Source organism: Mustela nigripes, chromosome 1, assembly GCF_022355385.1.
Source record: "Mustela nigripes isolate SB6536 chromosome 1, MUSNIG.SB6536, whole genome shotgun sequence".
Lineage (NCBI taxonomy): Eukaryota > Metazoa > Chordata > Mammalia > Carnivora > Mustelidae > Mustela > Mustela nigripes.
In genome coordinates, this window is record NC_081557.1 from 260,573,372 (window position 1) to 260,599,013 (window position 25,642).

At 39.4% G+C, this 25,642-nt stretch overlaps 1 protein-coding gene across 1 annotated transcript in view; it reads right to left on the bottom strand.

Annotated features, from left to right (window-relative positions):
* The window catches only part of ADAMTS3 (ADAM metallopeptidase with thrombospondin type 1 motif 3), a 250,743-nt gene that overhangs the window by 21,788 nt on the left and 203,313 nt on the right, over positions 1–25,642 (bottom strand). Inside the window, exons 6-17 of the mRNA XM_059385162.1 lie at positions 20,313–20,396; positions 18,354–18,510; positions 17,489–17,594; positions 16,946–17,089; positions 16,129–16,261; positions 13,938–14,051; positions 11,816–11,961; positions 10,456–10,631; positions 9,168–9,301; positions 7,014–7,137; positions 2,279–2,359; positions 427–590 (exon numbers count right to left, since the gene is read on the bottom strand). Of these exons, the coding sequence (XP_059241145.1) occupies positions 427–590; positions 2,279–2,359; positions 7,014–7,137; positions 9,168–9,301; positions 10,456–10,631; positions 11,816–11,961; positions 13,938–14,051; positions 16,129–16,261; positions 16,946–17,089; positions 17,489–17,594; positions 18,354–18,510; positions 20,313–20,396 (1,563 nt within the window). The remainder of the gene's footprint in view (positions 1–426; positions 591–2,278; positions 2,360–7,013; positions 7,138–9,167; positions 9,302–10,455; positions 10,632–11,815; positions 11,962–13,937; positions 14,052–16,128; positions 16,262–16,945; positions 17,090–17,488; positions 17,595–18,353; positions 18,511–20,312; positions 20,397–25,642) is intronic.

Below are 25,642 nucleotides of genomic sequence, written 5' to 3' on the forward strand. Positions count from 1 at the left end.
AATACTATGATCATTGGAAGTTGAGGGAATTCTTTGCTAAGACGCACACCCACGCCACAAGAAATGCAAAGGGATGTTCTTTATGTCGAAGGCAAATGCTACTACATGGAAAGTCCGATTTACAGGGAAGAAGGAAGAGCCTCAGAACTGGTAAATATGTGCGTAAATATAAAAATCTACTCATCTTTTGTCTCTAAAAGATAATGGATTACTAGCAGTTAGGGATCATAATACTATGTTATTGAGTTTATAATGTACATATAATAAAATATATGACAAAGTTGTACAAAGAATAGACAGCGGCAGGTAAATGGAATTTTAAAAAACAACTAAAGATTCAATGTTCGAGGTAAAGTGTTTTCAGATAAATTAATTATAAAATTATAAACTAAACCAACCACATAGTAAGCCTGTAATACCACATACCAGAACGATAACTGGATCGTGTAAAGGTCCATCTGTGTGAAGAGTTTCAATGTCATCTTCAATGTTATAGACCCATTCCACGCCCAGATCGATGAAGGTTCGCGACTTGGCTTCCTCCCCTTTGCCATTTAAAATATAGTGGCCTGTAGCCTGGTTCTTAATAGCTAAAAGGAGAAAAATGGGTAACCGGCATACATTTTATTTCATCATATTACAGGTTTGATGACCCACAGCAAGTCTACCCCTTTCTATAAATGAAAGACTGTTTATTAGCATCAAGGCAATGAAAATGAGTTAGTTCTGATAGGACTCGAATTCCCTTCATTCAGCATTCAAAATCCTCAAGCAGTACTCGTAACTAGTCAAAAACAATAGCAAGGTGGTTAAATAAAGGAGATAAAAATGAACAAATATTCCCATTTGAAAGGACTGTTAAAGATGTTACCAGTTTCTTATTTACTCCTGTATATTTCCTCAGAAAGCTGGGAATATTTTGAAAATTACGGATACCTCTATGATCATTAACACAAATCATTTATGCTAGGACAGCACATAACATAATGGCATTTTTACTTTAGGGTGCTATCTCTTTCTAGTTAGTAAAAGTATCGATAGGTATCCAAAATATTGAACTAATTTTTAGAGCAACAAACAATTAATTCTTATGTCTATGAAATTCCAAGGCCACGTCTCTACTTATATGGCTAGAAAAGGTGGTTTACTGTGATAGAGTTCTTAATGCATTATTATCTACTATATATTATTTAAAGATGCTTTCTCTAATGGACAAAACATGACCAATAGAATTTTAAAGTCTCAGGGTATTTACCAGCATATAATAAATTAGAAAATAAAATTTCATGTTATTACCATTCCTGAAAATGTGTAGATAACATGAGCAATTTTAGTTAAATACATTTATTCCTCTTGAGCTTTTTGAAACTATCTAATGTTTCCAAGGATAATAATTTCAGTTCTAGGACAAAAAAATAAGGAATATGAATTACTGGGAAAAGAACTATATCTGACTGCTAGATTGTTAAGGGATCTAGTAGTGAATTCAAAGTAGATATTAAAAAACAGTTCTATGAAATACCATAAAACAGTTCATTTTTTAAAGTCACACATTTAAAATAAAAGAAATGAGACAAATTTTCATCGGGTTGACAGATGATACTTTCATTTCAGCGAGATTCTTCATGCTTTAATAGGTCAGAGAATATGTGGAGGTCATGTTTACATTTGCACATACACTTTGGAAAAAAAACCCTTTAGAATGACGTTTTTATCCGATCCTCTCGTGAAGGAGGGAAAGAATTGTAAACAGCCATGCAAATGGATCTGCCGGTGCCAGGCAGGACCTGGACGCGTCACAGACACTGGCTTTTCAGTACAAGAACTTAAAATGCAATAAAGTAAGGACAGGCATATGGTACAGCATCAACCAAATATCAGAACTAATTTGCCAACATAACTATGGCAAATTTTTCTGATATTCTTCCTTAATTTAGTGCATTTTATTAACATATTCCTTCTTCTCATCCCCCATACAGAGCAAAAATGCGTAACAAACCTTTTCTTCATATAAATAATGAACCAACCCAGATTTCACCAAAAATTAAAGCTCTGTTTTTGAATATTTTTTGTTTTAAAGAAAGAAGAGTGGGGAGAAATGACCATTGAAAACCAGTAATGCATTTTCATGTAATTCTGAATCTTGCGTATCTATGTATACAGATATGTATACATACAGATACACATACATCTACATATGTATCGCTCTCTATTTGTGGTATCTTTGACATTTCTCTAAGTGCATGTTACAGCAAAGCCAGCAGACAGAAACACTTACCAAGAATATGAGGAGAAGCCTCGTCTTCTTGGATTAACACATGTCTAGCACCAGGGGGTATATCAAACATCTTAAGGTACCCTTTGCATGTGTAGTAAATATTGGAGAAAGCAAAGAAGAAAACAAAAGCAACAACCATGGTTAGTCGAGCATGAAATTCTTACTGCTCCTGCATGCAGAAGAGGACATCCATAAACTCAAAGCAGTTTCAGAAATGAACTTCAAAGCTTTGGTAGTTTTTGTGACAACTGGAATGAGATTAGAGGAGACGTTATTTTATTTTATTTTATTTTTTTTATTAAGTGGGGAGGGGTTAATCTTGTTTCTAACCTATCAGTTATACTTATCTTGTATTGAACCATGAACTGTGTCAACAATTCAGGCACATATTATACTTTCCTGTCTCCCCCTGTGAGTTTTGGTTTTCTGTTGTTGTTGTCGTCATAGTTTTCTGTTGTCATCGTCGCTGCTAATTAATTAATTCATTCATTCATTCAATTTGAGTATTTATTAGTTTATTCAATTTATTCAATTTATTCAGTCGTTGCTGTTAAATTAAGTTATTTATTTATTTATTCAATTTGACACACAGAATGTTACATTAGTTTCAGGTGTACGTAGTACAACACAGTAACGTGTCCAGTTTGTGCATCAAACTATTTTAGTTTTCTAAACCACCCTTTTGAAGTGGGGCCAGTGTTTAGTGTACTTAGTTGGAGAACTTCTTGAGATATTTTATCTGTCTACATATTATTTTAAAAGGTTTAGGGCAAGCACAGATAGCTAAACTTCTAATTAATGAAATATCTTCACATTTAAAGCCTGCTTTGTTCTAAAGAAATTTCATAAGGAAGATCAGTGAGTGGCTTTCATTTTTCTTATGCTCAGCCATTAATTTTAAAGCCTTGAACAAGTTTTATTATGGGAAAGGTTGAAAATACATTTTTTAGATTTGACCAAACCATTCAGCTGGAACAGGTCCACAAGTTATGTCATTCCCTGCCTTAAAAATGTGCCCTAAACTCAATCTTCTAATCCAGAAATCATGAAATCAATATGCTTAATAGATTGCCTTGGGTTTTATAATCTTGTATCAATCCTATTACAGGCAATGTTAAACAAATCTTAGTATTGTCACACGTCCTAAAAATTATCTTAAGATCACTTAGAATTAAGATCTGAACTATAAATCAACAATAGGACAAGTAGAAATCAAGATGTTTTATCCAGGAAGTCTGAATTATTAGAGGGAGGTGATGCAGTAGACACCTTACCTAGGAAACATCCAATTCAGGATGAGTGTGACAGGAATTCCATTATAAATACACAACTGCTGATGTTATCACAAAGAAGTATGGTTGTCATTTCTATATGGACAATAAATATCCACGCGTGGGTAGATTGACTCAACTTCTCCACAATATTTATTACTGTCTTAACTCAACGGCACAGTCATTTGGGGGTCAGGGTTTTCAGTACCTGAGTCGGGGTCAAGTCGCGTCCGTGAACCATAGCATGTTTGTTCTGAGTGTGCAACGGTTAGACATAGCGTGTTTCGTTGCCGACCACGCACAGTAAAACAGCTTGAAGCCATTATGGATGCCCGTCTTTCTGCAGTTTCCTACAACTTACCCAGTACAGTTTTAGCTTCCCTTGTTTCAGCAAGAGAAACATTACGAGCTCCTTTGGGTAAAGTGAAGGCGCCTCTTGTCTTCCCTTAAATAGAATGTTTTTAATTAGTGAAAGTTTCATGTTTACCAAAGTCTTGCCATTTCATTGACTGTACTATAAGCTATAGAGAGTCTATTCGGTAAGAGAGCAAATAATCCTGTAATTTTATGTGTTGAAGATCAAAAGGCATTTTCAATAGTTAGCTACTATAGTTAATAGTTAATAGCCAATGAAACGAAGACTAAGAATGAATGAGAAATGAGAAAGGTGATTGGAAGTTGAATACTTGCAGATTTCACTTTCCAGCAACTTGAATTCTGTATGGCACCTCTTGCTTAAATGTTTCCCTGTTGGAAAATGTTAATTAGTCTATTGAGTGACTATGATGACAACAGCAGTGCAAAAAAATGGGTGTTAGGTTGATTATCTTTGAATAGTCTGAGTCTTTAGGACTGAGGAAATCTTTCTTCTCTTCTGAACTTGATTCACAGGTTTAGTCTAATTTTTGAGGTACCTGAAAAATGCGTCATGACCTCATACCACAGAATGGATGATTAATGGAGATGATAAACGGCAAAAACCTTTTTCTTTACATTAATTTACTCTGGAAATAGAGTACTATGAATGATTTTATGGAACTAGAATACTATGAATGATTTTATACCAAAAAGAAGACTAGAGCTGCCATAGAGAAAGCGCTCTTAATTGCTTCACACTAAAATGAAGAAAATTACACGGTATTCCACCAAAACAGTAACATGTCATTTTAAGTCTGTGTACGTTCTTAAAATAATATAATCAGCCAGAAATGGCAATGTTTGTTTTTTTTAACCATTTAACTATTAAATGATTGCACGGGAATATCAAAACCATTGGTAACAAAAAATGCTTCAGAGTGACCTAGGTCTGCCTCATTCGGTATATCAAAGAACAGAACTGGTCTGTGTGCGGTTAGCTTGCGCAGGGGTAGCGGAGGTCTATTGAGAGTATAGTGAATTGGGAGAATTATTCCATTTGGATGAAGACTAGCTTTTTTATACTTACTCTTCTTCTAAAAACAGAAAATCCCTGCCATGACCATGCGCTCAAAGTAACCAATTTCTTATCTTTATTTTTGTTTTGTCTTATTTTATCATTCTTTTGTTTTATTCATTAAAATAAGACTTTAATGTTGGGTAGCTCAGTTAACACATACAACTGGAATAATAAAGCTGTGTACTTAAATTTATTTTACATTTATAATTAGACATATAATAAACTTTTCATTATATAAGATAATTTTTTTTTTACAATTAATAAAAACTTGATAAAGTTTTATAGTTTCAGTTTTTTCATAACACTAACAGACAGGGAGGATTTTGAAACAGTCAAAAGATCAATTTATTTCTTCATTAAACTCCTTACAGTTAAAAACATTACATCACAAGTTACTTTTACACACTGAAGTGGAATCTTGCCAAAATATGGTTTTTTTAAATCCCTAGGGATTACAGTATTGATCATGGAAGCATTCTAAAATAATGGCTGGAAATGGGGGTACTTTATTACAAAATAGTATCAATAGTATCAATTAATCTTGTTATTGGGTCATGAAGCATGAATGAGTCTCAATTTCCTAATCATTCTACCAGAGACTAAGCCAACTATGTGGGGATGATGGAAGAGAAGTTTCTCGAGAAAAGTCCCACACCAAATTATCTTTAAATGATGAATTCCCAGAGACAATTTCCCCATAAACTGAGTAATATTTGTCACAAACTAAATTGAGTCATAACTGTTAAAAACAAAAAAAGATCGTCCCATAATAAATGTTTGTATCCAAATCTTTGATGAAAATTTCGGTAAATAATTATAAAATTACTCATAAGTTCACATGTTATTTGTATTTTTTTCCTCCAAACTTCACTGTATGCCTAAGTCCAAGTCATTGATTCTGAAATAAACAGTAACATTCACACACACACAAGCAATCATATCTCAGGGTTGTATTTGGTTATGTACCTAATTTTGTGTAATATAAAACTGTTAAAATTATGTGAAATATGGAATATAGATTTATAGATTGATAATTAGGATACACTTGTTCGCCTTTAAAATAGAAGAAATATAGCTAATGCAATATTTTAAAAGTTGTGTTTAAAATTTTGTGATTTTTTTTAAAGTTCTGATCAACAATTTATGTGAACAGAAATTTCAAAATAACCCTCAATTCTAATAATTATGCCTAATGTGTTTTATTAAAAGCACAGAATAAGGGTGCTCAGGTGGCTCCGTCGGTTTAGTGTCCAACCCTTGATTTCTGCTCAGGTCATGATCTCAGGGGTGGGCAGATCAAGCCCCACATTGGGCTCCACACTGCGTGTGGAGTCTGCCTGGGATTCTCTCTCCTTGTCCCTCTGTCCCTCCCCCCTTGCACACACTCTCTCTCAAAAAGAAAGAAAGAAAGAAAGAAAAGAAAACAAAGGAACAAATAAACAAAATAAATAAATAATAAAAACACGAAACAAAACAAAACACATATTCTAACTAACTACTATAATTTATATTGATTTTATTTGACCTTTATCTAAATTAAGTAGACAATTTTTCATCGTGGATGCCACGGATTATGAATTTAGTCCAAATGTTTTTATTTTTATTCTTTTGATTTTTAGTTCCTTAAAAGGTAATTTGGGGGTGTCTGGGTGGTTCAGTCGGTTAAGCGTCTGCCTTCAGCTCAGGTCATGATGCTGGGGACCCGCGTCGGGCTCCCGAAACAGTAGGGAGTATGCTTCGTTCTCCCTCAAGACCAGGGAGTCTGCTCCTCCCTCTCACTCTGACTCTCCCCCTGCTGATGCTCGTTCTGTTTCTCTTGTCCTTGCTCTCCCTCTCACTCCCAAATATATAAATAAAATCTTAAAAAAAAAAAAAAAGAAAACAAAAGAAAAGGTAATCTGAATAAAAATAAATCAGCAGCTAATTTTTTGTCATGTTTCTAGGGAAAATGCTACATTCCTAAAAGATGTTTCAAAAAGTACAAATCGTAGAGAAGGAGATACCAAATTCATGAGAGACCTCATCTTACCAAACTTCTTGGGAGTTCTGGTGAATGTTCCCTTTATGGTTCGACAATGAGAATTATCTCCTCCACAGACGCCGCACTTATCCTCAACCTTAGTAGAACCGATTTCTTTATCACAGCCCACTTTCTGGAAAGAGATGTTAAACGTGACTCACTTTAATATGCCGAGTGAAGGTCAGCATCCTAGACAAGGACAAACCATTTGTTTTATCGTGAGCCTACAATAACGCAGTCTGACCAAACCTTGACTTTAGCTCTGATTTTTTTTTTTAAGACTTTATTTATTTATTTGACAGACAGAGACCACAAGTAGGCAGAGAGGCAGGCAGAGAGAGAGAGAGGAGGAAGCAGGCTCCCTGCAGAGCAGAGAGCCTGATGCGGGGCTCGATCCCAGGACCCCTGAGATCATGACCTGAGCTGAAGGCAGAGGATTTAACCCACTGAGCCACCCAGGTGCCCTCTAGCTCTGATTTTTAATGCCTCAATCTTTTTGAAGAACTACTATGAAGTCAAGTGACATGTACTCTAGGTTAAAATCTACTGTCAGATAAAACCCCCAGTCTAATGAAATATTTACCCCAACACACAGTCATGACCCATCAAACCTCTATTAAGTACAGATATTATTGTTGATGCTGAGAAGACAAAAAGTAAGATGGTATTTTTCCCTCGTTGTTCTCTTATTTGGAAAGGTGACTAATAAAAGGATGAGATGGGCATTAGCATAAGATTTACAAGCTGTCTAGGGATGCAAAACGAAACTTTACAAAAAATGAAATAAGACGAAATCAGAGAGGGAGACAAACCATAAGAGACTCTTAATCACAGGAAACAAACTGAGGGTTGCTGGAGGGAAGGCGGTTGAAGGATGAGGTGACTGGGTGATGGGCACTGAGGAGGGCACATGAGGGCACTAGGTATTGTATAAGACTGATGGATCACTAAACTATCTCTGAAACTAAAATCCAACCAACCAACCAACCAACAAAAAGACTTGACCAAGTGTTGGTGGTTTTCACAGGGCCCTGTCGAAAGGCATTTCAAGAAGACAGAGGGATAAAAACAGAGCCATGGAAATTGTACGCTCACGGAAAGTGGGTTCAGAGAGCAATACTGACGCCATGTTTAAGCCAATGGAAAGTTAGTGCTGTATGAGAAGGGAAGAACAGTGAAAGATTTGCAAAGCACGGGCCACGAAAGGCCCTGAATATCAGGCAGAGTTTATGTTTTCACATGCACTTAATAGGGAACCACTGAAGGTTTTCTGAACTGGGAACAGGCCCCTTCACGGAAGTCAGTGTGGGGTCGGGGAATGTGATAAGCCACCGCACTCAGAAGTTTGGAATGAAAATGCGGAGAGACAATGACGACCACATGTTGGATGTACCAGATACTGTGGGAGGGTAAGAGATGGACAACAGTCAGATTCTACTTTCTGGGGAAATTCATTTCAAACGTGAGGTCTCTGCATCCTTGAGATTCATTCCTACAACACTTCGGTTGTGCGGAAATGAAGAAGAAACAGACAGGACTAACGTGTTCGGCTAATAATCCTGATTTCATATCGGTTCAACTTGGGAACAAGAACAAGAAAGTCAACCGCAGTTTTTTAAAAAAAGAGTCTCAATGGGGCAAAACCCACTTTTTGCATCTTTGCCTCTTTTGTTCTGAGTGGGAATTCAGTGTTTAAGATTAGAATCAATTGGAAAGTAAGAGAGAATGAGAGGGCACGAGAGAGAGAATGTCTATTACTTTTTAAAATAAAAGATACAATACATATAGCATTGCGTTTTCGAAAAAAGCTCTGTAGTGTAAAAGTAGATGACCACTAGTAAAATACTCAAAGCAAAAAAGGCCCTGTCCATCCTGAGCCATTGAATCCCCAACCGGAGGGATCGGAGTAACTTAGAAAGGCACGAGGCTGGAAGAGGGGGGAAAATGATGTATTGACATCTCGATTCTGCCAACGGCCAAACATCGTTATGAAAAGTGAAATTTCTCCCACAGTTAGTTTAGGCCTCCTCAGCTCGTCCTAGATTCTACAGATTTTACAGATAAGACAGGGTTACCATCTTTCGAAAACATGCAGATGAGCGACAGTCAAAGCAGAACTGCACGAGAGCACTGGAAGCTTCCGGGGAAGGCGGGCCGACTCACCACACACTCTCCCCGCACACATATGCTGTACGGATCTTTGTAAGAACAGTGTGTCCCGTCATGCACCAGCTGTTTCATGTACACCACATCTCCCGTCTCTCTGGATTGGCAGTAAAGGTGGCATCTTTTCTTGGCTGCAAAAGACGGAGCATTCAATCGACTTCGTACAGAAAGTGGCATATTTGCACACTACAGTGATTTTATTTGTAAAATACGGAGTTTCTGCATGGTTTCCCCAAAACAAAACACTGTATGAATAAATTAAAGAAAGAATAGCAGAAAAGGATACATATTTGGCACACGGCTGATCCAAACTGTGAAACTTCTGAGAGCGAAAAATGGCTGAATTTAAGAACTGCATAGGAATGACCGGGACTGTCCCAGGCACACCAGGTTTGACGTCAACCCTGGATTTGACCACAGTTCTTCAATAAATTTTAATTAGAACCAATTTCATTTCAGTGACACTTAGAGAATTAAAAGGGTTTCTCCTTTGTTGGAACCAATGACCGAGTATGGTTTATGCCTCACGTAGGATCTCATTAGTTAAATGTAATATAATTTATGCGACTTGCTTCCATGAAACCAATAAAAAATAATGCATTTCTTCTCGATCCATTACAACTTGGAATTCTTAGGTGGATGCATCTTTTCTTTAAAACAGCTTTTAAACTGAACTCAGCAGTGTATTGTGTCATATGGTAATCATGTAGCCATCTTGTTTCAGCCACACAATTATGAAGCATGGTGAGGTGTCCCCATCTGAACACACTTAAGCAAAACTTCAGAGGGATAAAGTGAAACACTAAAAGGGAATCCCCAAGTGTCTTTTTAATAACTAGGATACGGTACAAAAGTAAAAGGTTATGATGTGCCTTTAGTTCTCAAGTCATGATCTTCTCGTTTCTGACTTGACTGTAAAAGAAGAGTGTTTTTTCTCTAGTTCTTCGAAAAGGAAAGATCACAAAATTCAAGAGGGTTTCCTAGTAGAAAGATGCCAGTCAAACAAGGAAATGCAACATGTCTCCTATGGGCTGCTTTCCACGGGTGTTTTCTGCAGTGACGGTGGGAATGCTGTTGGCCGGGAACTAGCCCACAGTCCTCACCTCTCTAGGGGAAGCACTATAGGAGCCTCGCTCTTGGAAAACCAGCAGGACTTACCCCTATAAACACCGAGTTTTCTAATTTACCGAGTAAGGCCCCAGAGTCCAAGGGATCGGTGTTGACAAGGCTTACAAACGCGGAGACCCCATCCACACAGCAGGAAAGACAGCGAGCGTCTACTCACAGTCCGGATGCTCGTATGGTAACCAGTGGTGTTTGGTATTCTGGTATTCGAAGTGCGAGTTACGCTGCTGGCACTGCTGTGCTCTGAAGTCCTCAAAGTGTTTTGGGCATTCTTCTGTATTACAAAGCTGGTACTCAAAATTAACACCAGGACAATCCTGACCACCATTGATGGGCCTAAAAGAAAAGACAACATTGAAAAAGGCCCCTTGGCTCTGGGCCAGCAGTTGCAGCTTGCAGACACAGCGCTCGAAGGCAGAAAGCCAGAGCGGCTGAGCTGTGGGCACCAAGGGAATGAACTCACTCTTCCCAATTTTCATCCCTTTCCAAAAGCACCATCCTCTCCCTGTGTGCGTGTCTGGGGTAGGGTGGGGAGACGGGGACCAAAAACTCAGCTTAAATCAGCATTTCCAACAGTATATTTTGAATGCACAGTGAAAGTATAGAAAGAAATTTTTAAAAACTTATATATACGGACCGAGGAAAATTATATCTCCTCCCATGCATAATACCATGGAACCCAAAGAAATTTGATCACAGCTCTACGTCTTAGCTTTCTCCTACACAGAATGTGGAAAATAATCCCACCTTCCTTACAGAACAATGGAGAGGACTTCCCAAGGGAACACATGGAACATACTTGCGACAGAGCAGGGCTCATAGCAAACCTGAGCCACTCTTACTATAATTTTCTTTGTTTTTGTTACTTCCACTACTACTACCGGCATCTCTTCCCGTGAAAACAGCTATGGGACATTCGATATACTTGATGAGAAACTTTCCCAGAGCCATCCTGCTGCCAGAGGCTGAAGAAAGCACTTTTCTTACTTGGTAAACCCTAGACCAGAAAGAAGGCCCTCAGGTTTGCTGAGCACACGAGAGGGACTTGTTGTATTTAGTCTGACGGGGGGGGGGGGGGGGCTATGGAGCTGTTCCCCCAGTGCCTCGGGGTTCTTTCGCCATCCTTCTGTGGTCCTGCTCAGCTGTGTTGCTCTCCTAACCCTGGAGGGGGTGAGCCCCTGGCTGGAGCTGCTCCCAGGTTGACCAGCTGACACCGGGGCTTCTGCAGTGGCCCTCCAGCCTCGGGGCCCAGCACAGGGACAGAGCTTCCCTGCCTAGCTCCTGAGGACTTCTACACGGCAATGCTTCCCAGATCTCGAATTTTCACTGGAGCCTCGTCTTCGCCAGTGACGACGCTTTACGGGATTGATGAATAGAGATTTACCCAAAACAGACACTTAAACCCCTGGTGTTCATGTTTGGTATTTGACATGTACTTCATGAAGCAGAATACTGATAACATACTACCGGAGCATTTTCTCATCTCTCCAAAAATAACTGAATCACAGGAGTTTACTCACGCGGGATTATTACACTGGCGCGTTCTGAAATGGACCCCGATTCCGCACGTCCGGGAACAAGAGCCAAATTTGGTCCAAGATCCCCAGTTGCCATCTTGTTTTTGTTGATTAGCATTTTTCCACATGCAGTGGCCCTTATAGCACCACTTGGGAAGATGACAAAAGGCAAGTATGAGAATCAGGCATAAGCTAACGCTCAAATTATTATACAACTACACCAGTGAAAGGCCTTTCTTCCTTCTCTCCCCGCAGGTAAAAATGCATTTAAAATTAGCCTAGCACAATTAAAACTATAAGGTACCCTAACTAGGACAATTTAGACTTGCACTTTTAAGTATAAAATGAAAAACAAATTCACTCATGCAGACAAATTCTTAAATGACTAATCAAACAAAACCAGTAAGAATGATCTGTGGACCTAACTTGCATAGTAGGCATGGCTCTACCCTTTATCCCTCATTAACTAGATCATCAGGGTCTTTTTAAGTGTAACATCGTCCTCTGGAATGATTTAACTTATCTAAAACATGCACAGTGTTCAAAACACTTAGATATATTTCAAAATTTTCATTCACAGTGATGCTGAGAGATAGGGCACTTGTTATCTTTACATTTTAGATGAAGAATATCAGGGCCCAGAAATGATCGTGCAGAGGATGAGACCAACGGACCAGCAAGTTAGTGGGAACTCTGCAGGGCGGTTACTACAGGGACACCTGGCTTACGGTACCCAGCATACGGCGGGTGCTCAACAAGTAGCAGTTCCGCTCAACATTCTGACTTGCTTTTTTGGTCCTACCTACAATAAAAATGTTTCTTAAAACTCAAATTTGGTAAATTCAAATATAACACAAATATGTTTAGAGAAGTTGGATGTTCAGAGTTGATTTACAGGATACAGATTTCATAAAGCAAAAAATGAATCAATTCATTGTCGCTCTTGTTTTTTTTTTTTTCAGTCAGAAGTTTGTAACACTGAATTTTTCCAAAGCAACACACTTTCTGTAATCTGTTTAGCATAATACCTAACAAAGTTTAAACACCAATAATGGCAGATTTATTTACTGTTATTATTATTAGCATCATCAGAGCAAATACAGTTCACACACAAATAGAGCTTTAAATGGCTTTAAAAGAATTTAAAGCTATATAAATTTTCCTTGCCAGCTTTTGGTCCTTTCTACAATATCTTATTTCCAAACTAGTCAAGGCTCTTCAACTTGAGTTCTTAACATGGCTTTGTTTTGGGTTTGGTGATCTTTCCCCTTATGAGTAGTGTAGCCTGGCCCCTGGCCAGTTTCTGAGCATTCAATCTTGACTACACAATTCGAGATTTAAAACCTCTGGGCATCTTTCCCCAAGGAGCAAGGCCAAATCCTCTGTATAAATTCACATGATACTTTATTTCTGGACAACTTTCACAAGGAGTGGGATGCCAGCAAGTAAATCAAATCCCATCAGTAGGGGCCCAGATACTCCCCTGAGCTGTTGCTTCCTATTCTATCAGGAGTAGCTGAACGGTGGTCTCAAAGATGTCCTAATCCCCCAAGTCTGTAAACGCCCATATCTGGAAAACGCTCTTTGCAGATGGGATTTGGTTAAGGATGTTGAGCTGGAGAGGTTATCCTGAATTACGCAGGCAGGCCCTCACTGCCAGCATAGCACATGTGTTCTTAGAAGAGAGGGGCAGAGGGAAATCTGCACACAGAAGAGAAGGAAACCATGTGGCCACGGAAGCAGAGACCGGAATGATGCAGTCACAAGTCAAGGAATGTGGGCAGCCCCCAGACGCTGGAAGACGCAGGAACAGATCCTCCCCTCGAGCCTCTGGAGACAGAATGGCCCAGTCCCCACATCGAATTTGGCTCAGTGAAACTGATTTTGGACTTCTGGCTCCTGGAACTATGAGAAAATATCCTTTCTGTGGTTTTCAGCCACCAAGATTGTGGTAATTTGCCATGGAAGCCCTAGGAAACAATGCTGGTGCGTTACTGTAATGAAATCCTAGACACCGTGGTTGGTACAAGAATGATGACAGCCAGGGTCCTAATTTTCCAGGCTTCTAAAGACACTTATGAGGAAACCTATCTCAAATCTTCACTGTATAAATAGATATACTTACTTTTCCCGTAGCACATTCGGTCCCATCAAGTGGGGGTCCCTTTTTTGTCTTACAGAAGTAGGGGTTATCGGGATGGCTACACCACAGTTGTTTACATGGGTCAAATGTTCGGAACTGGAAGAGAGAGAAGCAGGATCTCAATGAAAGAGAGATGGCATGTCCTACCAACCTGTGTCCGACGGCACCTTGTGGACACTTTCTTCATGTCATGTCCCTTGGGTATTTTAATTTTAAATTAGTAGTAACAGCTGTAGCATGATAAGAAAAAAAAATCCTGCCCAAGTATTAATTCCAAATTAATTCCAAGGAAAGGATACTTGTATTCTTCTTTTCTAAATTATCAATGATAAATAATAATTAGCGATTCTCCGGTTGTCTTCAACATTTCTGTATACCATTTCTGTTTCATGGTTTTCAAATAGGTAGTATGGGAATTTTAAAGAATCTGTAAATATTATACCATTTTAAATGTGAAAACTTATTAAGATAGTTTTGAAGCTCTCAAGTTATTAAAACAGCTTCTCTTGTAAATAATTGTATTGTAAATAATACTAAGCTGACTAGTCTGATTATAAATAACTAGTTATGAACTAGTTAGATTGTAAATAATACTGAGCTGACTAGAAGTAGAAAATATTTATAAGGCTTGCTATGTGAGATGAGGTGTTCTAGGTATAACAAAACCTCATAATGCATTCATGTAGTTGAGAACATATTTTCCATATATTTAATACTCAAAACAATCCATGACTGAGAATCTGAGTTATAAGTAAGGCATTAGTTATGCTTATAAGTGAGATAATACCAGCCAGACTAGAATTGCAGCACTCTTACACATGAGAATTCTTTTTGTTTTCCTAAAACACCACATTATAATATCCAAATGGATGTGTAAGCCACATATTTGTGTATGGTCTTCACTTGTCTGATGTCTTTGTAACTAAAAATGTCTTACCATTCTCTAGATTTGAAAAAAATCAAACGCTGGTTTATTCACGTGTTGATTTTTCACTGTACTTACTACCCATATACAGCCTCATGGACAGAACTTTTATTATTATTATTTTTTAATTGTACTCATTTTGGACCTGGGTTTTTTGTTTTTTCTTTTATTGTTGTTGTTCTAATTCCTATTACTTAATCTAGAAATTGTACTTTTCCGTGACATTGGGGCAAAGCTTTAGAATTCTCAGGTCTTAAAGCACTGACGCAGGCAATAAAGGACTGACAGCCTGTCCCTTACACACCGACCGAATGGCTGGAGATAGCCCCACACAGAAGATTCCAAACAGCACATCAACTTCTTCTCAGTACCTTGAGATAGTTACTTTCTCTGCTCTTACACGTAAGGCTTGCTCCAACACATGAAAACCCCTCCTTTCTTCCTTTTCTTCTTCTGAACTACTAAAGCTTGATATCGAAGTTTGGTGCGATACAGCTCTAATGTGCACAGCCACGTGGGGGATGGGCTATCCCGGACCCCATCACCATGTGCCTGCATTGGGCTCAGCGCTGTAATTACAGCATCAGGTTGAACCCTGATACCAAATCTATGAGATAAATGCTATCATTATCCACATTTTTATACCCAAGGAAACTAAGAGAGATTGAATAAAGTGCTTAAAGTCATATACTTAGTAAGTATGAGACCCACGTTCTGATCGCCCACCAAGCCTCAGGAGAAAACCCATATCCCTGACCTTCCGGCCATACCATAGGATTCTCACGTGGGAATATACCATGACGACCCTTCCCTATGGTCACAGATACATGAAATCCAGCCAACAAACTAGTGAAAAACAATCAACTGAAGGCTTAGACGTCATCTCTGAAGGTCACAAAAACTAAGGGAGTGACAGAGCATAAAGCCTTAGAGCCTGACCATCTCAGGCTCGATGTCGAGCTGCCCTGTTTACCAGATGCGTGATTTGAGCAAGTTGGGCTTAATCTCTTTAGTCTTGGTTTTTTCGTCTACAAAATTAAAATATACCAATTCCCATCTAGTCGGCCCCAAGGATTAAACAGGGTGATATATTTGAAGCTCTTAGCCTCAGCGCACAGAGACACATCAAACACAAAATCATGGGTAGATAGTCTTCTGCTTGACCCGTGAGCCTACGAAGCTCACCAAGCAGGAGTGAAGCAAACAGATTTCAAGATGCAAAATCTCAACTGACTGTGAGTGACGTACCGCAGTGCACATTTTATAACCAACCCCAAAGTCAAAACGACATTGTTCATCCATAGAGTAGTTGATTCCAGGAAGTTCTGGGAGTTTGGGCCAGTCATGTTCAAAAGGGTCATCGAGGAGACAGTCGTAGGAACTGTAAAAAGGAAAGCATTTCATCTCATTAATTTTTTTTTTTTTTAATCCCATCCTAATGAAAAACTGTGCTTAGGTTACAGACTCTGGAGTTTCATCCAGTCATACAGCAAGATCACAGAGTCCTACCTTTTAAGGTTTCTGGTTTCACTTCCATTCAGAAAAAGACCCATCATATCCTTATTCATCCCAAAAAAGAAGCCAAACATGACTCAGGAATACAGTAGAATTGTGACAGCCTTATTCATGGCCCCCAGGGGACCCCCCCCGTGGTGGGATGGCACAGATCCCAGCCCCCACCCTACAGGGCATATGTGGCACTCTCTGCGGGCGCCACATGACCGTCCTCGCTCTCTTAGTCCCTAACTCAAGTTTGACCACCATAGATTTACTAAAAGGAGACCAGAGTTAAAAATCCTCTTAAATTCTAGGCTTATGGCTTAAAATACTGTGATTACATTATGGGATTATGGTGCCAAAAAGCTCTGAGTCCTAAGAAAATGTTTATCATGAGTGACCATTCTCATTCACTGGGAGTTTGGTTAAGGTCAAATCCTAACTGTCAGTTTCATGTCTGTGTTAGGCTACGACAGAAACACTCTGGGGACACACAGAAGGGGACCTACTGGATGTATCTCTTAGGCTACGACAGAAACACTCTGGGGACACACAGAAGGGGACCTACTGGATGTATCTCTTCAGCTCTTGGCCGCTGCACCGGGACCAGTGGTAGCGATGAAACGCGGCCTGCACCAAGGGAGCCATGACGCTCCCCATAGCGGTCTCATCGCCGCACCTGTTGCCTTGTCCGTCGTGCTCCATTCCCAGCCTGCAACGGAAGTGAGACCTCACGGGTGAGAACCAGAGGGGCCATGGATGGTGCTTGATTTCACTCTTGGAAACCCGTTCAGGGGACTGTGCGTTTTGAAATTAATGTGGCTTTGGCGGAGGAGTCCCAGAGACTGTGAAATAGAGAACAAATGGACAGAAATGTCTTCCTCGTCCCGTCGCTGTGAAAAGCGCGGGCGGGGGGGGGGGGGTCTCCGCCAGCCAGAGTCACTTATTTAGTTTCAGCACATGACCTCTTCCCTGTTTTCAGCTCCTCACACTTGGCAAGGAACGAGAGTTACATGCTGGCATGTACTCTGCCCAAAGTGTGAACAATACTGAGAGAAGCGGGAAAGAAAAGACCTTTTTTTTCGCTTTATAGCTGTCAACAGTGACTTACACATGGCCAGTCTCATGGGCTACTACAAAAGCAGATGAAAAACCATCCTCATGATTCAGGGTACAACTTCTCACTGGATGACACATGCCTGTGACCGGAGCATATCCTGTAGAGAATAACAATTACGTTTATTTTCATTTTATGAGAAAGCCCATTAAGAGCTACTACTGGACATTTGCCTAGGGGGGGGAAGAAAAAAAAAGCTTTTCAGGAAACAGAGGCAGTATTATTTCGCTGCTAGCATTAGGCCACATTCTCTTGGGAAAGCCACACACAGGTAATGCTCTCTAAAAAGATTCATTGGGTCTGTGTTTTCTCTGTCCCTAAGAGAAGGAACTGCCTGGGGTTACCATTCTGTTCTGCCCACCAACAAAGCTCCGTCTTTCAGTTTTTAGTGAATGGTCCTTCCTACGATGGTACTGATAAAAAGAGCCAGAAATTCCATCAGTGTTGAAAAGAAACTCATCCGTCTACTTTTTTCCAAAGTCTACGTCGGAATTTATTAGATAAATGTAAGCTGACTTTGGAAGAAAGCTCTTTGGCAGCAATCATTTCTCATGGCATCTCCGTTCCCTTCCCAAGCGGTTAGTGGAAATCACGTCGCATTTGACAGGATCCCCTCCACACCCCAAATGCACAGTCATTATTTTAAAGGCAAGTATAATTTATTATACCATTTAAGTGGCATTTAACATCGTGAATTCCACAGAAGTCACTGGAAGCAATAGAAAGACAGTGTGTGCCTGGCTGATGCATGGTGGAAAAGGATAGAAGGGAGCTGAACATTTGAACAGACTCCTGGATTTAGGATTATTTTTGGAAAGTCATGCCCTTAAGTTTTTCTTCTGCACATTAATAGAAATACCTTGCATTCCAGCAGGTCCGAAGTCTTGCCTGGTTAAGAAAATTGCATGATCATGGTGTTCGGGGTGGTTCGGATCAGACTTTTGTTGTTGGCAAGCCCAGCGACACACGTTCTCCAAGCTTCTGGATGGGTTTCCCCTTTCTATGAGGCTGATGGACTAAGAGGAAACAGTGTGTTGAAGAAGTGCAATATTTCAATGAGGTTCGATAATCTCATTTAGGGCTTATGCATATGCCTATTCTTGTTTGGGGATTCTAAACGCCCAGGAAGGAAATCTGAACAGTGACCAGTGGTACCTGTGTGACAGGTGACTGCACGTTTATGGGGACACGTGGCGCTGACCTTTGCTATCGTTGGGCAACTCAATGTTAATCATTGGGGTAAGAACTCTAGTAGTCCATTTCCTAATCCAGCTCAGATTTCTTAGTTTTATAGACATTAAGAACGGGGCGGGGGGGGGGGAAGAGGAAAAGATTCTGCTGTGATACTTTTATCCAGAGTTCTTAAAGGTCTTTGGTTAAAATTTTTATTTTTATTTGCCCAGAATTGAGCAACATAGGTGAAGTATTTAAGTTCTTCAATGCGCTGGCAAAGCTGGTCAAATCTTCATTTCAGGAAATGGCCCAATTACATAAACTTTACACTGAAAAAAGCAACTAACCTTTTCTTAACCTCAGAGCAATGAAGAGAGATGTACTCTTATCTGGTATTTACAAGAGGCGGACTGACATTGCCTGGAATGTTGCTACTACCACATTAGGATCAGGAGTTAAAAGTTTAGAGGGAAAGGGGCCCATCCTTCAAAAACTCAGTATCCATACTTTCCAGAGTAGCTCTGATTGAATAAGAAATTGAATTTGGAGCCCCACATTAGTACCTAGTTGGCTGACAGGCTGAGAGTTCTGTTACATTCCAGCAAATGTCATTATCGGTGTTTACATTCTGAATAAAATGAGCCTGGTTTATTATATGCTGATCACATACTTCTCCAAACAAATCATCTAACAACCCACTGAAGGCTGTTAATATCTCCAGCTGGAGTCAACTTGTGTTTAGTGTTCGTGACACAAAGTAGGTCAGGCTTGGGGAATAAAGTAAAGATCAGTGACACACTCTCATCAGAAAATGATAAGTGGGTGTTACATACATAATGAAATGCAAACACACGGATTTTTTTTCCTGTTTGCTAAAGGCATAATTTCCTTAGTATTTCATAATCAGGAGGATTAATTATGGGAGGGGGACATGTAATTTTAAATATCAAGAAAATTGCCAAATTAGGCACTTTCTCAAAGGAAGAAACCAAGGTCATCCATTTAATTATTTCCAAGGACAAGGACCCATCTACTGCTATTTTAAAGCCAGCTGAAGTTCGTTACATTACATGAAATTCCTACCTGTGCATTTTGACCTTTTTGTTTTCAGAAGGAATAGGGCTCTTCTAAGGGAGTATCCACTCTGTACTTGGCTTTTCTTAAGTGGAATGATAGACATGTAAAATACTGTTTTTCACAAACCATGAGAGGGCAAGGATCTTTGCTGCTTTTCTTCACTGATATATTCAAAGCACTAGAGAGCATCTGACACATAGTAGGCACACAGCAGAGATGTTTTAAAAAAATAAATGGTTCGAGAATTTGATGATAATGGTAGACTGAGGAAATTCTCTTTCTTCACAATTATATGCATTTGTTTTCATTCATACGGTCACGCCTAGAGCCAGGACCACTACCTGTGACTCCATTAGACAGATAAGCAAACGGTGTCAGCACAAAAATCATTATCCGCTCAGACCGGGAGATGAATGCTTGCTGTGGCAGTTTCTCCTCCTCACTTGTAACCAGCTAGGTCTACGTGAGACACCAGGGCGACGTGTTCGCTACAGCTACAGAAATGCAGTCTTCCGTTTGTTAGCTCGGTCCTTCGTGTTCATAGTCCACATATTTAAAAGCATTTTACCTTTGCGTATCCCAGCATTATCATGCGCACCAGGACCACATTTATATGCACTCCGAGGGACTCATCGTGGTAAATTTCATTCACCTGGAAACAAAGCAGATCGTTGCTAAAAGAAGGGTGACAAGCGATTTCATGAGATGGACAACATTTTAGGGCTCAGTCATGTGATGACAAGTGCTAGAGTCAAGTCCCTTTTTTTTAAAATTTGGTTTAAGCTGAACTCTCTGACCATTAGCTCTGAAACAAGTCTCAGGTATGTGAATCACTGATGCTGTAAACCCCACCGTACCTTGAACAATGGAGAAGATACCTCCAAAGGGCTTCATTAACCTATTGCTGTGTTAGAAAGAGACCAGTGTGCTGTAGCTCACATATAGTAGTCATCGAAAGCAACCACGAGTGGGTGACTCAGAGCTGAGCAGAGCCACGGTCACGTAGAGGAAAACAGAAAGAGGCATTTGTCTTGTGCCCAGGTCATCACAAGCTGCCCAAAGTCCAGCTGGGAGAGCCCGTGGAAATGGACTTGGCGTGCAGCAGCTGTCGTGGCTTATCTGCAGGCCAGTGAGTGGGTAGCCCCCTCCCCTCGCCCCCGGTGCTCTAGCAATAGGGCAGCTCAGTAGATGAGTAGTTAGAAGTCCTATAGTGTTAGAAGTCCTTTCACATCTGAATTACTAAGGGGACCGTACAAGTGCACATTAAATAAATATCACGCTTGGGTATAGTTCAGAAAAGCTAAATTCAGTCACTCCTTATTATTTAATTTTTTGAAGTCAGTTGAGATTTCAAAAAATCATTTGGTATACCTTAAAATCATAGATATTAGAATTGAAGCAACCTCAGAGGTCACAGTCCCCACAGATTTATACAGACGAGTGCACGGTGAGTGGTGAGCAGATAGGAATCTGAAGTGGCCCGTCGTGGTATTTTCTGATTAAGCTGGTGCGAAATCAGTGCGCGTGAAGGTTGCTTATTAAGGTGGCAAATGCCGGCAGGAATGGGAAAGATGGCGTTATCTGACTAGATCACAAAACTTCTTAGCTATTCTCAGGAACAGGGACTGAACATTTGTCACAATAACTAAAATACAAATGGAAAACTAACTGCGGTTCGACTTGAGGTCCAGAAGACTGTAGGCACAGCAAATGGAAACCCTACAGAGAAAAGAGAACCATAATCTCATAAAGAGAGACTTTAAAAAGAAATATAACTTAAGAATAATAGCATGTCCTAAAAAGCTCCCACAAAACTCATGAGTCATAAAATTACGAAGTCCCACACTGACCGAGAAATGGGAGCAAGAAATCCCAACGGAACTATCTCAAGAATCTCATGGGACCGCAGAGAACACCTTAAAAAATCATGGCCTGAAATCTAGACTAAAGGCATCCTTACTAAATTTGTACGGAATAAAAGAGAGGACTGCAAACACGGAGGTTAAAGAAAAAAGGGGGCAGACATGAGTCGAAACTAAAGAAGACAAAGTATGGTTTGACAAGAGAAAATATAGAATCCTCTTAAGTGGAAAAACGCATTTACACACACACACATAGAGTTTACAAATGCGCGTACACATAGAGGATGGCAAGACCCAATCTCATACTTGTTTGAGAGAAGCCAAGTTAAAAAAACAAAACAAAAAACAAAACAAAACAAAACAAAACACCTCTGTAATGTGCAGACAGGCAGCCCAGAAGGAAGCCATCGCTTTGGAAGGCCAGGGTATCCCTGAAGTATTGAGTACATTTTATCTACAATGTCTTATGAAAGAGAAGTTGACAAATACGTATATACCCAGAGAAGAGCAAAAAGCAAGAAACCTCGAAAATGTGTCACATAAAGAAGGGGAGACACAGTGGCCTAGAGCCTGACACCAATTTTCTCAGTTGACCTCTTGGTTCAAACCCTCATTGTCGTATGGTCTCCATCATTCTTCGCCTCAGTCGGAGGGACACAGGAATACTACCAGACTGGGCTGGTGCAAGAATTAGAAGATTGAACTCATGCAAACCGCGTGCCCCAAAAATCTGTGAGTGAGAAGAGGAGCGGGACATTACAGAATAGTAGAACAGAACAAACAGAAAAGAAAAACCGAGAAAGAAGACTTACTAGCTGCCATATGGAAAAGACTTACTAGCTTCAATTTATTCCATATATCTATAGGAAATAAACAAAAACCATGGGTTCCAACTGAGAAGGGTAAATTCTAGGTCAATATAAGAAAAGACTGAAAGCTGGACAAAAAAGCTGTGATTTCTTATGACCTTTTCGGTCACGGTCACATTCTCTTATCTTACTCCACACCTGCCCAATTGAAGACTGAATCTCCTTCCTCTTCTGGAATAATTATCTGATAAGAAATTCCCAACATTATAATTCCAATGCAAGCAAAAAGTCTGAAGCCAGGCATGTTACTAACACATTCATCCAGAGACTCAGGGACATTCCAAGAGACTTCTTGTAAGTCAGCTGTTCTGAATTAGCAACTCCCCTACTCAGCTTTATGTAAGCGAAATGTAAATGCATTCGATGCTAAAAAAAGAGAAAAAGACTGAAAGTAATGCTAGTAAATACACAGAATAGGGGAATGATATCATTCTAAACTAAAGTAGTTAGGTTAAAAAAAAAATTTCTAGAGCAGAGATGACAGGAGGGAACACAGATCAGCAGTGACCCCTATATTGAAAAGGCAGGAGACACTTCTATCAGAAAATCTTAGACTTGCACATGGAGGAAAGGTGGCAACATTGGCCAACAGCTTATGATACTAGAGTTAGTATAATCTATAATCACCCTAAATCAGTAAATTCATCTGTACTCGGGAAGTTTTAAAATCACTACAATATCAAGGAAGTCCAAAGGACAAAATTTATGTTCCCCATGGTAATATTACATTATAAAATGATGGAGTAGAAGGCTACTTTTTTAAAAGTCAAAGATACCATTTACCAGATGAAAAGTACTGTTTAATCAAAGTCACTATGATGTCAGGCTAATTAGATAGCAGGGTATGCCAACAGAAACCAAATAAAAAATCAAGCAGGGAACCTCCTGGGTCAGCACACATTTGTGAAACTGTCATAGGACATGCATAAATTATTATGGGTAGAAATCACTAAAAATAAGGCAATAGTATGTACACAGAGCAGAAAGTATTCCTTCAATATGGCAAAACAACACACATTAGGTGTCCATGCAAAGCGTTGGATATCACTTACTATTTTGCTTTTCAAAGTTTAAAAAATACATTATTCACTTTAAAATGTACTTAGGAATTTAGCTGTTTTTCATTTCGCTAGCCTTATTAATAATAGGATACAATGTTTTCTACTCAGAGGCCTACAGGATATGGTAAGTTCAAGAAATAATCAGCAGCATAGGATAAGATATTCAAAGATCTGGATTCTGACCCAGACATGCCAGAAAGACTGGAGTGACCTTGGGCTGATCACTTAACCTCCCCGGGGCCCTCTGTTTTCTCATTGGCCAATTATGGTTGGACTTGCTTTGTCTGCTTCAAAGGGTTGTTGTCCAGATCTAGCAAAATGCCCCACAATTGCCCTCAGAAAAACACAAAGAACTTAAGCAACCTTCCATCTATCCCTGGAAAAGATTTGAAAGGCTTCCAGATGTATTTTCATAATCTACATGAATAGAACAAGAAATATAACTGCTTCCTTCTTAGTTTTCACCTAAAAGGGACTTGAAGTCTCTCACACTTGAAATCTCAATTGAATGAAAGATGTAATTTAAATGATATCTATTAAAAAAAACTATGGGGGAAAATCATTTTGATGCTTAAATTTTTCAAAAATATTGCCTCAATGTGCAAAACTTTCTCCAGCAGATGGCAGTATGCACATTTTTGAGGAGGGTAAAGGCGGCTTAATACACCTGGAGGTATTTACTCACCACCAGTTGTTATGTCTGCCTTTCCCTATATTTACACATAAATAAAATAACTTCCTTAAAATTAAGTAAGAGTTTGAAAATATTCTAGTCTAAGGAAAACACTGAGTCATTTGACTCTTGAAAGCTAAGAAAAATACTGAAGACATCTTTATTTAGATTGTTTTTCAATGTCTTCTACTAAAACCGATGAGAGACACAGAGACACTCCCAGAATCTGACTACAAATTAATCACAAATTTTAACAATCAATAAATTATGTACAGAATGAACTAAAAACATATCATACTGAATGAACCACTTGAATCTGTCAAGATGAACTAAAATAGTATTTGTTAAGAAAGCATTTTTACAACTCTTTGTGACAAGGAAAGTGATTTTTTTCCCTAAGTAAAAATGACAACAACAACCAAAACCAACAGCTAACATTATACAGAGCTTTCCAGATTCCAGACACTGCACTAAATACTTTATATTCATTCAAGTAATCCTTGCAACTACTTTAGAGATACCATCTCTGTTTTACATCAATGAAGTTGAGGCCCAGAGAAGTCAAGTAACTTGCCCAAGGTCACACAGCTAATAGATGCAGCAAAGGATGAAAACCTAGGCAGTGTGGCTCCAGAGCCAGTCGTGTTCACCATCTTGCTACACTTCCACAGACCCACAGACCACAGCACTGTTACTCTGCACAAAACAGCTGGTTTTCGAATAACTGACAGTGGTTCGCTATCCCTGAATTTAAGAAATTGGTGTGTGAGTATATTGAGAAAGAGGACTTAGCAACCTCACTTCCTTTCAATATCTTCCTCATGTAAATTTTAAGGAAATGAGGAACTGGGTTCTAAATTTACCATAAATAAGGATTTCTTGACGATCAATATGATGGTATTCTAAAAAATACTGGGAAAAAGAAAGAGACGCTAGAACAGATCACTGGAAAAACTGAATAAGAAATGAAAAGATACCCAGTGTTTTGGGTGTGTAAGGATAAATATCCTAAAAAGTCACATATTTGACACAACATAATGCAAACCTATGTAAAACCAAATATCCTTTTACCACGTGAGCCAATCTATTAGAATGTGTGTAGATCATCCGTGAGGTGTTCGGGTTGAGCCCTGAGCTTTTATTAAATCACCTGAAAGAAGGGGTAAACAGAACATGAATTCAATTTTCAGATAACCTTAAATTAGAAGGGGTTGCCAATAATGTGAGAGGGGGGGAAAGGTAAAATCAAGTCAAGTATTCCTTTCCTTGAAAGGAAAATTCCTTCCAGGTTTGTTCCCGGACAGGACAATTTCTCCCGGGACATTTCCCTGGCAGGACAGTCTGACCCGCTTTGTCTGACTAGCTGATGAACAGCTTTGTCTGGCTTCAACAAAGCAACACTCATTTTTCTTCTCGATGGGTGGATTAGGTCT